This window comes from Garra rufa, chromosome 25, assembly GCF_049309525.1.
Source record: "Garra rufa chromosome 25, GarRuf1.0, whole genome shotgun sequence".
Classification (NCBI taxonomy): domain Eukaryota; kingdom Metazoa; phylum Chordata; class Actinopteri; order Cypriniformes; family Cyprinidae; genus Garra; species Garra rufa.
Window position 1 is genome coordinate 16,114,268 of NC_133385.1, and position 14,272 is coordinate 16,128,539.

At 31.0% G+C, this 14,272-nt stretch overlaps 1 protein-coding gene across 1 annotated transcript in view; it reads left to right on the forward strand.

Annotated features, from left to right (window-relative positions):
- Positions 1-14,272, forward strand: part of znrf1 (zinc and ring finger 1) — a 56,837-nt gene that overhangs the window by 40,821 nt on the left and 1,744 nt on the right. Inside the window, exons 3-4 of the mRNA XM_073832162.1 lie at positions 11,991-12,096; positions 12,890-12,980. Of these exons, the coding sequence (XP_073688263.1) occupies positions 11,991-12,096; positions 12,890-12,947 (164 nt within the window). The 3' untranslated portion in view covers positions 12,948-12,980. The remainder of the gene's footprint in view (positions 1-11,990; positions 12,097-12,889; positions 12,981-14,272) is intronic.

Sequence of the window (14,272 nt, forward strand, 5' to 3'; positions counted from 1 at the left end):
TCATGATTAATTAATAGTAATGGAATAAATCATTTATTATTACTTTATTTTAATCTTAACCTATTAAAATAATTTAGATCTTAAATTTTAGTTTATTCATTTTATTATTTCATTTCATCACCCTTTCCATTATTTTGTTCTCATATGACAGTAATTGCAATTTGAATCATTTTAATATTAATTTATATATAATAAATACATTTATTTTAATATTTTATTTTAATCTTTAACTATTAAAATAATTAAGATCTTTTTTAGCTCATTTGTTTTATTTCATTTACTTTTCATCATAATTATTCATAAGAATTTCAGTTAATACAACTAAATTTCAACTAATACAAATAAAATAAATAAATAGTTCAATTTAATTGTATTTGAATCTTAACCTAATATTTTATTTGTTAGTTTATTCTTTTTATTATTTCATTTTTCTTTTCATAATAAATTAATATAAATAAAATAAATACATTTATGTTTAAAATGTTATTTTATTTTAATCTTAACCTATTAACTTACACGGAAACGTTTTAAATAAATTGTTTTTTATTCATTTTATTTCGTTTTCAGCAGTCTAAAAAAGTGTGAGGGACTGTTGAGTTTTATGCAATGTTAATTGTTAATTACATTTTCAGCAGTCTAAAGTTTTTTAAAGTGATAGCGATACAACAAGCAACACTAGCTCCCTATCTATTCTGAGAGCTTTTGGATCAGTCCGTCAAGTGCAGCTTTGCAGACTTAGCTGTAGTGACCCGATGACATGCGTATTCTCTGCTTGTAACAGCTGTGTTGGGTTGGATGGACGTCTGACTGACAGCTACCTGACTGAGGGACAGCTGTCCAACCCAGCTTGAGCTAAAGGTGACCCGCAGTGATGCATCTGATCTTTACCAGTGTCACATGATCCGTCTTCACTGAAACATTCATTTAATGCCTTTTGCTTTACTTGTCAATAATTATCGAGCTAAAACAAGGCTTGTAAATGTACAGTCACCTTTAAAAGTAAATCAATACAAGGCATAAACAGCAAAAACACTCGCTTTCCTTACATTTGCATCTGTTTTGCTTCTATTTAATCCCTCGTTGTATGATTTTGTCCCTTGCTGACCCCACCATGTTCAAGTTAGTGACATTACCAGACCAGAACACACTGCAGTTAATCTTATTTCCCACAATGCACTCTGTCCCATTGTCAACTGCAGCCAGTGACAGTCACCCGTCAGCAGATCTGCTCGCTGTCTGTGAATGCAGTATGTACACTTTGCTCGCTTTTTGAGAGTACGGTTTGTATCCGCTAGCCCTTCATTTGCCTGTGAACTCTCATCCACCCCAGTTTGTATTGATCCAGGCAAGGAAATACCCCTAGATGTAACATTGGACTTCTCCTCAACTAATATGTGTTTCAGCCTCGGAGGAGATGGTATTAAAGTCAAGGGGATTTCACTGGAACAATATTCAGCAGATGGCAAAATAACAAAGGCACCTGTACTGTAAGAGAAACAGTGTATATATAAAAATATATATGAATATATAGCAATATAATGTGAAATATAATGATATTGAATTAAATATAAGATCTCAGCAATTTGCAAAGGGGTTGAATGCAATTCTAACACTTAAAAAATAATAAGAACAACATTAATACTTATTACTGAATAGCTTTATACGTTATGCGGCATTACTTTTTTGTTGTATTAATTATTTTAAACCAGGAATAATGTATTTAAAGCAAAAGTCTAAGAGAAAGATTTATCTTCATTTAACTATGGGGTAGATTCTAATTATAGTTTACTAAATCGATTTGTGTGGTAACAACTCATTAAATGTTATTTTATTTTCATATTTTTGTATCTTATAATAAATAGTTGCCGTTTTCAGTATTTTTTGTAATTTAATTTTATTTAAATGTAATAATATTTTTTACAAATGTACAATTTTTAACTTATCTTAAAATATATAAAATATTAAATTTATTATTATTATTATTATTATTATTTATTGTTATTATTAATGTATTACTTATTAAAATAATAATTTTGATTATTATAATACTTTTTTATTTTAAAATAATTTAGTTCAGTTTATTACGTATTAAATTTTAACCTATTTTCTTAAAATATATAAATTATTTATTATTATTATTTATTAAAATATTTATTTTAATTATTTTTATATTATTTATATTATTATTATTAATTTTATTATTTATTAAAAACATTATTTTGGTTATTTTTAATTAATTTTATTATTTCATTTTTTCCTTGTATGACAATAATTGCAATAATTTAAAAATGAATTAATATAAATAAAATACATTTAATTTTAATTTTAAATATTTAATTTAATTTTAATTTTTTTTTTAATAATTGAGTTTTTTATTAATTTTGTATTATTTTTATCTTATATAAAATTCATTGCAGTTTTAGGGGTTATTTTGTAATTTAATTGTATTCATTGTTAATCTAACCTATTATCTTAAAAAATAATTTTGATTATTGAAATACTTTTTGTATTTTTAATTAATTTTATTGTTTCATTTTCTGTTCATAAATTTGAAAACATCATCTTACATGTCAATAATTGCAATTTTAATCATTTAAAAAGTAATTAATTCAAATAAAATAAATACATTTATTTGTTATTTTATTTTAATCTTAACCTGTTATCTTATATGAAAATGTTTAGATAATTTTTTTATTTATTTAAAATTATATAAATGAATAATATTTATCTTATTTAAAAAAATAATTGCAGTTTTTACTTTTTTTGTAATTTAATTGTATTCAATGTTAATCTAACCTATTATCTTAAAACTAATTTTGATTATTAAAATACTTTTTTATTTTTAATTCATTTTATTTAATTATGTTTTTATGTCATAATTTCTTCTAATATGACAATAATTGCACTTTTAATGACTTTTAAATTAATCAATATATTAATATTAATCAAATAAATGCATTAAGGAATTAAGTTTTTTATTAATTGTATTTTATTTTTATCAATCTAAACAAGTTTTCATATTTCTTGTTATATAAAATATTAGCAGTTTTTAATGTATAAATTAAATTATATTTAATTTGAATCTAACCTATTATCTTAAAAACAATTTCTGTTATTTTTTAACTCATTTTATTTGAATAAAAAATTATTTGAAATAAAAATGAGAAATTACTTATTAAAACACATAAATAGATTATAGATTATTATTCACTGAATCGTTTAGTGTGGTAACAACTAGAGGATGGATACCCGAGCCGAGCCCGACGGTACTCGGTCACCTCAGCGCGATAGTGCGCCCGTGTTATAACGGCGCTTTTTGCCCAGTGTGCACTGATGCTCTCATCTGTTGACATTTCCGTACGCTTTTTTTACAGTTGCTTAATAAAAGCGGGCTTTCCACACAAAAAAGTGCATGTGTCATTAGTATGAGTGAAAAAAGAGATTTTAACTGTGTCGGGCTGGGATCGGGCTCGGACATAAATATCTTAATGCTTGTCGGGCTCGGGTCGGGTTCGATTACTGCTCTGTCGGACTCGGGCCGGGCTCGGACAGAAAAATGCGGCCCGATCAGCACTCTAGTAACAACACACCTACTGAATTTTTGGTATTTGGAGTATTTATTAAGGTAAAAGCTCACTTTTTGAGTTGGCTTAAACATTTAATATCTGATCCCAGTGTTGTTTTCGTCAACAATGACGATGACAAAATTATTTCGTTGACGCCACTTTTTTTCATGACGATAATGAGACGATGACGAGATAAAAATGGCTCGTTGATGACTAAAACATGACGAGACGTGTGAGTTTTCGTTGACGAGACGAGAATAGACGAAAATGTTAGTGGGTGGTCCGTCAGACGTTTAAAATGCATGAGATTTCTGCTTATTGTGCATGCCAATTAAAACCGAAAAAGTATCTGCCGCTATGGCAAGCCGTTTTAGCATTAAATACTCTTTGCCATACTAGTATGGCAAGCCGTTTTAGCATTCTATCCTTGTTTGGTTACGCTCAACACGTCACATTGTTGTCACTCAGACAGACAGACGATTAACCATGATGGCGGCAGTTTGCACACAGGGTGGTCGCAAACGGTGAGAGGACCTATGGGTGAATTTCAAATATATGTCTTTTATGTCTAAAACCATTCCTTCATTATTGTAATTATTGGTGAAAATAGTCGATCCGGAAGCTCACATTGTGTTGAACTATAGATCTGCTATTTTCACAACTTATAAGTGACAATACCCAACAGCAAAATACTTACTGACCTACATTAATTTGTTAAAAGACTACTTTTTCCCCTTTTTTTGACTAAAACTAGACTAAAACCTTTTTGACTTTTCGTCGACTAAAATTGGACTAAAACTATCACATTTAGAAGTGACTAAAATTTGACTACAACTAATAAGCATTTTAGTCCAAAAGACTAAGACTAAGACTAAATCTAAGATGGTTGTCAAAAACAACACTGTCTGATCCATTGAATTGTTTGTAGTGTTTAGACAGATAGACAGACAGACAGACAGATAGTACATAGCAGTGTTGTTTTCGTCAACGATGACGAAATCATTTCGTTGACGCCACTTTTTTTCATGACGATAACGAGACGATGACGAGATAAAAATGGCTCGTTGATGACTAAAACATGATGAGACGTGTGTGAGTTTTCGTTGACGAGACGAGAATAGACGAAAATGTTAGTGGATGGTCCGTCAGACGTTTAAAATGCATGACATTTCCGCTTATTGTGCATGCCAATTAAAACTTAAAAAGTATCTGACGCTATGGCAAGCCGTTTTAGCATTAAATACACTTTGCTATACTAGTATGGCAAGCCGTTTTAGCATTCTATCCTTGTTTGTCTTTTATGTTCTAAAACATTCCTTCATTATTGTAATTATTGGTGAAAATAGTCGATCCGGAAGCTCACATTGTGTTGAACTATAGATCTGCTATTTTCACAACTTATAAGTGACAATACCCAACAGCAAAATACTTACTGACCTACAATAATTTGTTAAAAGACTACTTTTTTCCCTTTTTTTGACTAAAACTAGACTAAAACCTTTTTGACTTTTTGTCGAACTAAAACTAGACTAAAACCTTTTTGACTTTTCATCGACTAAAATTGGACTAAAACTATCACATATAGAAGTGACTAAAATTTGACTAAAACTAAGAAGCATTTTAGTCCAAAAGACTAAGACTAAGACTAAATCAAAGATGGTTGTCAAAAACAACACTGGTAGATAGATAGATAGATAGATAGATAGATAGATAGATAGATAGATAGATAGATAGATAGATAGATAGATAGATAGATAGATAGATAGATAGATAGATAGATAGATAGATAGATAGATAGATAGATAGATAGATAGATAGAGATTTTTCTTTCAGCCATGAGACCACGAAGAAAACACTGTGTAGCAGAAATGTTATTCTGCCCTCTGAAAAACTCTCTCTCATCCCCCTCCCCATGTGAGAGCTAAATTTAACAGCAGGTATTAAAATATCATCATGCATAGTCCTGGCTTGGAAAAGACACACTGGTCAGCTCACATGGGCCCTTCAGAGAGTGAAACACACACAAAACTGCTATCAGAGTAATAGCGTTAACATTTCAGGGGCTGAATAGACCGAATAGTCTAGACACAAACTGACAGCTATCTAGAGGAAAGAATGAGGAACATGATTACCAACAACTTGAATTAAAAGGCCTAACCAGCGCCTGATCTCTGTCTGTCTCACACACACCTGTCCATTCCTGTAAACTAGTGCAGCTCGTCTGAGCTGCTGAAGCCATCGGCCCTAAGAGGATAACAAGCTCAAGTGCAGGAGGGTGTGCGTCCTGCTGTCATCCGAGGATGTGTGGGGGGGAAAGGGCAGCTTGTTTGCTTTGCCGGGACCAGCGTCTGGAAAATTGGAAAATGTTTTGAAGAACTAGATAGATAGATATATATACACTGCCATTCAAAACTTTGGGATCAGTAAGATTTTTAATGTTTTTTAAAGAAGCTTTTCTGCTCATCAAGGCTGCGTTTATTTGATTAAAAATACACAAAAAAAACGGTATTATTGTGAAATATTATTGCAAGTAAAAATAACAGTTTTCTATTTTAATATACTTTAAAATAAAATTTATTTCTGTAATACAAAGCTGAATTTTCAGCATTATTACTCCAGTCCTCAGTGTCACACGATTTTTCAGAAATCATTCTAATATGCTGATCTATAATCAAATTAATATTTCTTTAAAACTTGTGATACTTTTTTCAGAATTATTTGATGAATAACAAGTTAAAAGGAACAGCATTTATTCAAAATAGACACTTTTCTAACATTATGAGTCTTTGCTATCACTTTTTATCAAAAAAAATCACTACCCAAATTTTGAACGGTAGCATATATTGTTATAAAATATTTCTATTTTAAATAAATTCTGTTCTTTTTAAAGTTTTAATTATCAAAGTATCTTAAAAAAAAGTATCACAGGTTTCAAAAAATAACTGATATTTTAATGTATATTAAAATAGAAACCCACTATTTTAAATTGCAATAATATTTCACAATATTACTGTTTTTTCTGTATTTTTAATCAAATAAACGCAGCTTTGATGAGCAGAAAAGTCTTCTTTAAAAACATCCCAAACTTTTGAACGGCAGTGTATATATATTTGTTTTGTCAAGAATAATGTATTTAAAGCAAAAGTGTGATATTTAATTATTATTTCAAGCACATTATTTGAGATAAATTAAATCATTTTTATTTTAGTACAGTAGACAGTATATAAGGTTAGATCAGTAAGATATTTTTAACTCAGATTTTTATTCGGGGTGCATTAAATTGATCAAAAGTGACAGAAAAGACTGTTACAAAATATTTGTGTTTTAGATAAATGCTGTTGTTTTAAACTTTCTTTTCATCAAAGAATCTTGGGGGGGAAAATAAAACCACAAAAACTGTTTTCAACATTGACAGTAATAATAAATGTCTCTTGAACAGCAAATCAGCATATCAGAATGATTTCTAAAGAGTCATGTGACACTGAAGACTGGATTAATGATGTTGAAAATTCAGCTTTGCATCACAGGAATAAATTATATTTAAAGTATATTAAAATAGAAAACCACTATTTTAAATTGCAATAATATTTCACAATATTACAGTTTTTTTTCTGTATTTTTAATCAAATAAACGCACCCATGATGACCAAGAAAGTCTTCTTTAAAAAACATTAATCTCAAATTTTTGAACAGCAGTGTATATATTTTAGTTTTGTCAAAAAATAATGTATTTAAAGCAAACGTGTGACATTACAATTATTTCATCAAAGAATCCTGAAAAAAACTATGTTTAGCATAAAAACATAATACACTACCAGTCAAAAGTTTTTGAACAGTAGGATTTGTAACGTTTTTTTTTTTTTTTAAGAAGTCTCTTCTGCTCACCAAGCCTGCATTTATTTGATCCAAAATACAGCAAAAACAGTACAATGTTGAAATGTTTTTACTTCGATCAATTACTCAGCTTTTTTCAACATAATAATAACAATAATAAATGTTTTTGAGCAGCAAATCCGCATATTAGAATGATTTCTGAAGGATCATGTGACACTGAAGACTGGAGTAATGATGCTAAAAATGTCAGCTTTGAAATCACAGGAATAAATTACATTTTAAGATATATTCAAATAGAAAACAGTTCGTTTAAATAGTAATAAGTTTTACGGTTTTGGCTGTACTTTAAATCAAACAAATGCATGCTTAGTGAGGAGAAGTTTCATTTCAGCCTAACTTTGAAGAAATGTAGCATGTTACAACTGCCCCCAGTGTCTCATACTGCGTCGCCTCGCTAAGCTGATTTGTATTTGGAGCATATGTCTGCCGTCTGTTCTCTATTCATTCCTGCCATCATCTCCTGTTTTTCCCTGCTCACCTCTTCTTGCTTTCCACCCCGTGTCGTTCTCTCTCTCTCCATCACATCCTCTCTATACTGCAATCTATCTCTTGTCCCGTCTGCCAGGTGCCCTGCGTTACTTTTCCGCCAATGCAGATGGCTGGCCAGAAAAGTTTTGTTATTGTTCGTTAAAACTAAACTATTCAAGACGAAACGGCACAAACAAATTTGTGACACGTCTTTCAAGTGGCATCGCACCTCTGTATGGTGTCTGTTAGATTCATCCTGAAGCGTTCTGGGAAACTGGGTTAACCCTCAATCGACATCCTGCGTTTTGCACGAACTCCATTATCCTGTCGTGATTCTTCAACCTTCTGTCAGTATTTACCACGCTCCTCACCTTTACACACTGACACACACACAGGTGTTTCCAGGGGAAGCTGTGCACGTTATACGAAAGGAAGTGGTCTGTTTCGATTTCTGGCGCATTTCCTGTGAAGAAGACTTTTACTGGAAACTAAAACAGGCTGAGAACGGTGTGTATGTATGTGTGTTTGTGTGACTCATTATGCTGGTATGGGCATGCAAGTCAAATCGTGTTGGTTGTTGCCCTTAAGCTATTAGCAGAAAATGAGTTCACACCTCGTCGTCATCTCTCCACCGCAAACATACACACAGCAATGAAGCATGAGTAACTGTCTTTAACTACTAGTTATGCTGACTGCCAAGCCGCCTCACTCAACCAGCCGCCACTGCGAGTGAGAAAGTAGAGGAACGCTGTGAACTGCATTTCATGCGTCTTTACTCACCGCTGCCCCCTGCTGGCAAACAAGCCGTTTTGTATAAAGCACAGTGTGTTTTCATCAATCTGCAGTATCAAACATCCCAAGTTGTGACAGGTTGGTTCCACAGTTGTGTTGCAAAAATCTACACGGCTCGTGTGTTTAAAGTCAGTTTACATTGATTTTATAAAATATGGTAAAACCAGAGTTTTAGTACAAGGGGAATATTACTGTTTTTACTGTATTTTTAAACAATTGTACCAATTTCAAACTTTTGAATTGTAGTTAGTGTTTTTAAAGAGCTTTTTTCTGAAAACGATATGGAAATATGTGACCCGTGCCACAAAACCAGTCATTTGTAGCAATAGCTAAAAATACATTGTATGGGTTGAAATTATTGATTTTTCTTTTATGCCAAAAATCTTTAGGATATTAAGTAAAGATCATGTTCCATGAAGATATTTTGTACATTTCCCACCGTAAATATATCTTGATTAGTAATATGCATTGCTAAGAACTTCATTTGGACAACTTTAAAGGCGATTTTCTCAGTATTTAGATTTTTTTGCACCCTCAGATTTCAGATTTTAAAATTTTTAACAGCAGTGTATATATTTTTGTTTTGTCAAAAATAATGTATTTAAAGCAAAAGTGTGACATTTCATACACATTACAATTATATCATTAAATAATCCTGAATAAAGACAATGTTTAGCCCATGGGTGCCCAACCCTGTTCCTGGAGATCTACTATCCTACAAAGTTCAGCTCCAACCCTGAAGAATCACACCTGAACCAGCTAATTAATCTCTTAAAGGAACACTCCACTTTTTTTGGAAATAGGCTCATTCTCCAACTCCCCCCGAGTTAATAAGTTGATTTTTACCGTTTTGAAATCCATTCAGCCGTTCTCCTGTTCTGGCGATACCACTTTTAGCATAGCTTAGCATAGATCATTGAATCCTATTAGACCAATAGCATCGCGTTCAAAAATGACCAACGAGTTTCCATATTTGTCCTATTTAAAACTTGACTCTTCTGTAGTTATATCGTGTACTAAGACCGGCGGAAATGCAAAGCTTCAATTTTCTAGGCTGATAAGATTAGGAACTACACTCCCATTCCGGCGTAATAGTCAAGGAAGTTTGCTGCCGTAATAAGGCTGAAGCAGGAGCAGTAATACCACGCAGCACATGTGCAAATGCTAAACTAGCTGGGAACTCATTTCTGATAATACTCCGCCTGCTTCGGCCATATTACGGCAGCAAACTTCCTTGACTATTACGCCGGAATGGGAGTGTAGTTCCTAATCTTATCGGCCTAGAAAATCGCAGATTTACATTTTCCGCCGGTCTTAGTACACGATATAACTACAGAAGAGTCAAGTTTTAAATACAACAAATATGGAAACTCGTTGGTCATTTTTGAACGCGATGCTATTGGTCTAATACGATTCAATGATCTATGCTAAGCTATGCTAAAAGTGATATCGCCAGAACAGGAGAACAGCTGAATGGATTTCAAAATGGTAAAAATCAACTTATCAACAAGGGGGGAGTTGGAGAATGAGCCTATTTCCAAAAAAAAGTGGAGTGTTCCTTTAAGTAGCACATGATAATTACAGACAGCTGTATTGGAGCAGGGCTGGAACTAAAATCTGCAGGTAGGTAGATCTCCAGGAGCAGGGTTGAGCAGCCCTGGTTTAGCCACAAAAACTGTGTTCGGCATAAAAACATAATACACTACCAGTCAAAAGTGTTTGAACAGTAAGATTTGTAATGTTTTTTTTTTGTTGTTGTTAAAGAAGTCTTTTCTGCTCACCAAGCCTGCATTTATTTGATCCAAAGTACAGCAAAAACAGTAAAATGTTGAAAAGTTTTTACTTCATTCAATTACCAGTCATTTGTAGCAATAGCTAAAAATACATTGTATGGGTTGAAATCAATTTTTCTTTTATGCCAAAAATCATTAGGATATTAAGTAAAGATCATGTTCCATGAAGATATTTCATACATTTCCTACCGTAAATATATCAAAACTTCATTTTTGATTTGTAATATGCATTGCTAAGAACTTAATTTGGACAACTTTAAAGGTGATTTTCTCAGTATTTAGATTTTTTTGCACCCTCAGATTTCAGATTTTTTTGTAATAGTTGTATCTCAGCTATAGGTGATATGGCAAAAATATCATACCACATTTTTTTATTTTTTCAGAAAAATCACGATTTTTTTTTTTTTTTCGATTTTTTTAGTTACTAAGTCTCTTTCGCTCACCAAGCCTGCATTTATTTGATCCAAAATACAGCAAAAACTATTGTATTAATTAAAATAACTTTTTCTATTTAAATATATTTTAAAATGTAATTTATTCCTGTGATTTCAAAACTGAATTTTTAGCATTATTAGTCCAGTCTATCATTCTGATTTTCTGCTCCAAAAACATTTAGCATTATTTTTATTTTGTTAAAAACAGCTGAGTAGAATTTTTTTCAGGTTTCTTTGATGAATAGAAAGTTCAGAAGAACAGCATCTATCTGAATTAGAAATCTTCTGCAACATTATAAATGTCTTTATCATCACTTTTGAACAATTTAAAGCATCCTTGCTAAATAAAAGTATGAACTTCTATCATTACTTTCTCAAAAAATTATACAGACTCCAAGCTTTTGAATAGTATAGTATAAAATGTTACAAAAGCTTTTTATTTCAGATAAATGCTGCTCTTTGGATCTTTCTATTCATCAAAGAATCCTGACAAAAATGTACTCAACTGTTTTAAATATTGGTGATAATAATAGAAAATGTTTCTTGAACAGCAAATCAGCATATTAGAATGATTTCTGAAGGATCATGTGACACTGAAGACTGGAGTAATGATGCTAAAAATGTAGCTTTGGAATCACAGAAAAAAATAATAATTTTAAAATATATTCATATAGAAAACAGTAAAAATATTTCATAATTTTACAGTTTTTTTCTGTACTTTGGATCAAATAAATGCAGGCTTGGTGAGCAGAAGAGACTTCATTAAAAAACATTAAAAATCTTACTGTTCAAAAACTTTTGACTGGTAGTGTATATCTAATACTTAATTTTTTAGGATTCTTTGATGAATAGAAAGTTCAAAAGAACGGTCTTTTGTAGCATTATAAATGTTCTTTTCTGTCACTTTTTGATCAATTTAATATATCCTTACTGAATAAAAAATGTCATTTATTTTGAAATATCTCATATTTCAATATTGAAATACACAGTACTTTAGCTTTGTGTTTTGATGTGCTCATTTTGTGTCTGTGTGTGTGTTACAGATGACGTGTTGTCAAGAGACGCAGGAGAATGTGTAATATGTCTCGAGGAGCTACAGCAAGGAGACACCATCGCTAGACTGCCGTGCCTCTGTATCTATCACAAAAGGTAAAATGGACAGCAACAACACATTTTCCTCTACCTCACTATCAGATCCATCGTTTTTATTGCACAGTTTATATCATCAGAGTCTTATTAATCAACACCAGTGCTGGTAAATTGCTTGTGATAATGACAAACCTCCTTGTGTCAGTCTGATCTTAAACATGACAGGAAATGTTACAGCTTTTAGCCAGTCAAATGAACGCCTGTCAAATTGCCTGAGAGTTTACATTGAGCATGAAACACAAACCTTGTCACGTCCTATATATAATTATGTGATTATGTAACTCTGTGATTGACATTTCATGTCTGTATATAGTGTCTCAGCAGGAGGCTTCTGGGTATTGAATAGCACACGTATTGTAAAGTCTTTATGTCTCGAGTGAAGCGATTGGCTTGCTCTCATTCTTTTCCAGAGATGTTTTTAGATGTTGAAGCTCAATCAAACAAATTTGCCACAAGCAAGTTACACGCTCAGTCCTAACCAGCCGAGGCACAATAAAGTGACAACCGATAAATCCTATCACTTCTAAGTTAATCGTAATATTTTTGACCTAACCAGCTGTAACCGGCATACATTTGTGACACTTGCTTCAGTCCAGAATGCTGCTCCACATAGCTGTATATTCAATGTCAAATATGTTGGTTGTGATTTAGTCATTTTGAGCACTTTTTAGAAAGGACAGCAAAATTATTTAATGCTGGAAGTCATTGTGGCTGTTTATGCAAATGGAAATGGTCAATTTCTTAATGTAAATGACATTAGAATAGAACCTAAACTGACATCTTTTTTCATTAGCTGTATAGACTCCTGGTTTGAGATCAACCGCTCCTGCCCTGAACATCCTTCAGACTGACCTCCATCATCTACTTCTGCTACCACTGAGAAGGTAAACATCCGCACACAAATATTCACCCACATGCAAACTTTGTGCTCAGTAATCTGATATTTCAAGTGATTATTTTATATTGGAATTTTTGACTTAATTAAATGGTGATTAGCAGCATTATCTCATTACTTCAGTGCACCACTTATAAATAGACTAATAGAATGCATTTTCCAGAGTAGCAACACTTTTTTTTTTTTTTTTCGCACAAGCTTTTATCGTAAACATGCCTTTACACTTGTCAGGAGCATTTTTAGACATGTAGTAAATGTAAAAGTATCACCTAAAAGTCATCTATAAATAAAATTGCATTCATACAGCTTTAGAACTCAGACCACTTTAGTATTATTATTATTGTGCAAATTAAAGTTTTCACACTTAAGTCCTGTTTTTCAAAGGTCTAGAACTCAATACCACTTCAATAGTATATTATTATTTTTTGTGATTATTTTTCAAATACTACAAATAACAGTAATAATACGCAGTTTTTACATTTGTGTCCTCTAAAAAAATCAGCTTTTACAAACATCTAGAACAACTCTCCTATTATTATTATTATTATTATTATTATTATTATTATTATTATTTGTGTTATTATTAACAATAATACTTTAGCAATCAATGTATTACCTATTTATTTATTAGTAGTAGTAGTAGTAGTAGTAGAAATTGCATATATAATATATAATACTATATCATTTTTTTCACAAACATCTACAACTCTCCTATTATTATTATTAACATTAACAATATTTATTATTATTATTATTATTATTATTAACAATAATGCTTCAGTAATCAATTTATTGTTTATGTATTTATTTATTAGTAGAACTAGTAGTAGTAGTAAGTTAGATATTGCATATTTAATATATAATACTCTATCATTGTTTTCACAAACATCTAGAATCAGACAACTCTCCTATTATTATTTTTTACTAACAATAATACTTCAGTAATTAGTTTATTATTTATGTATGTATTTATTTATTTTCACATAATCTAGAACGCAACAACTTTCCTAATATTATAATAATTTTATTAGTATTATTAGTATTATTAGTATTATTATTATTAACAATAATACTTCAGTAATCAATTTATTGTTTGTATTTATTTATTAGTAATACCTTGTAGTAGAAGTAGTAGTAAGTTAAATATTGCATATATAATATATAATACTATATCATTTTTTTTTCAAAAACATCTAGAACTCAGACAACTCTCCTATTATTATTATTTATTACTAACAACAATAATACTTCAGTAATTAGTTTATTATTTATTTATGTATT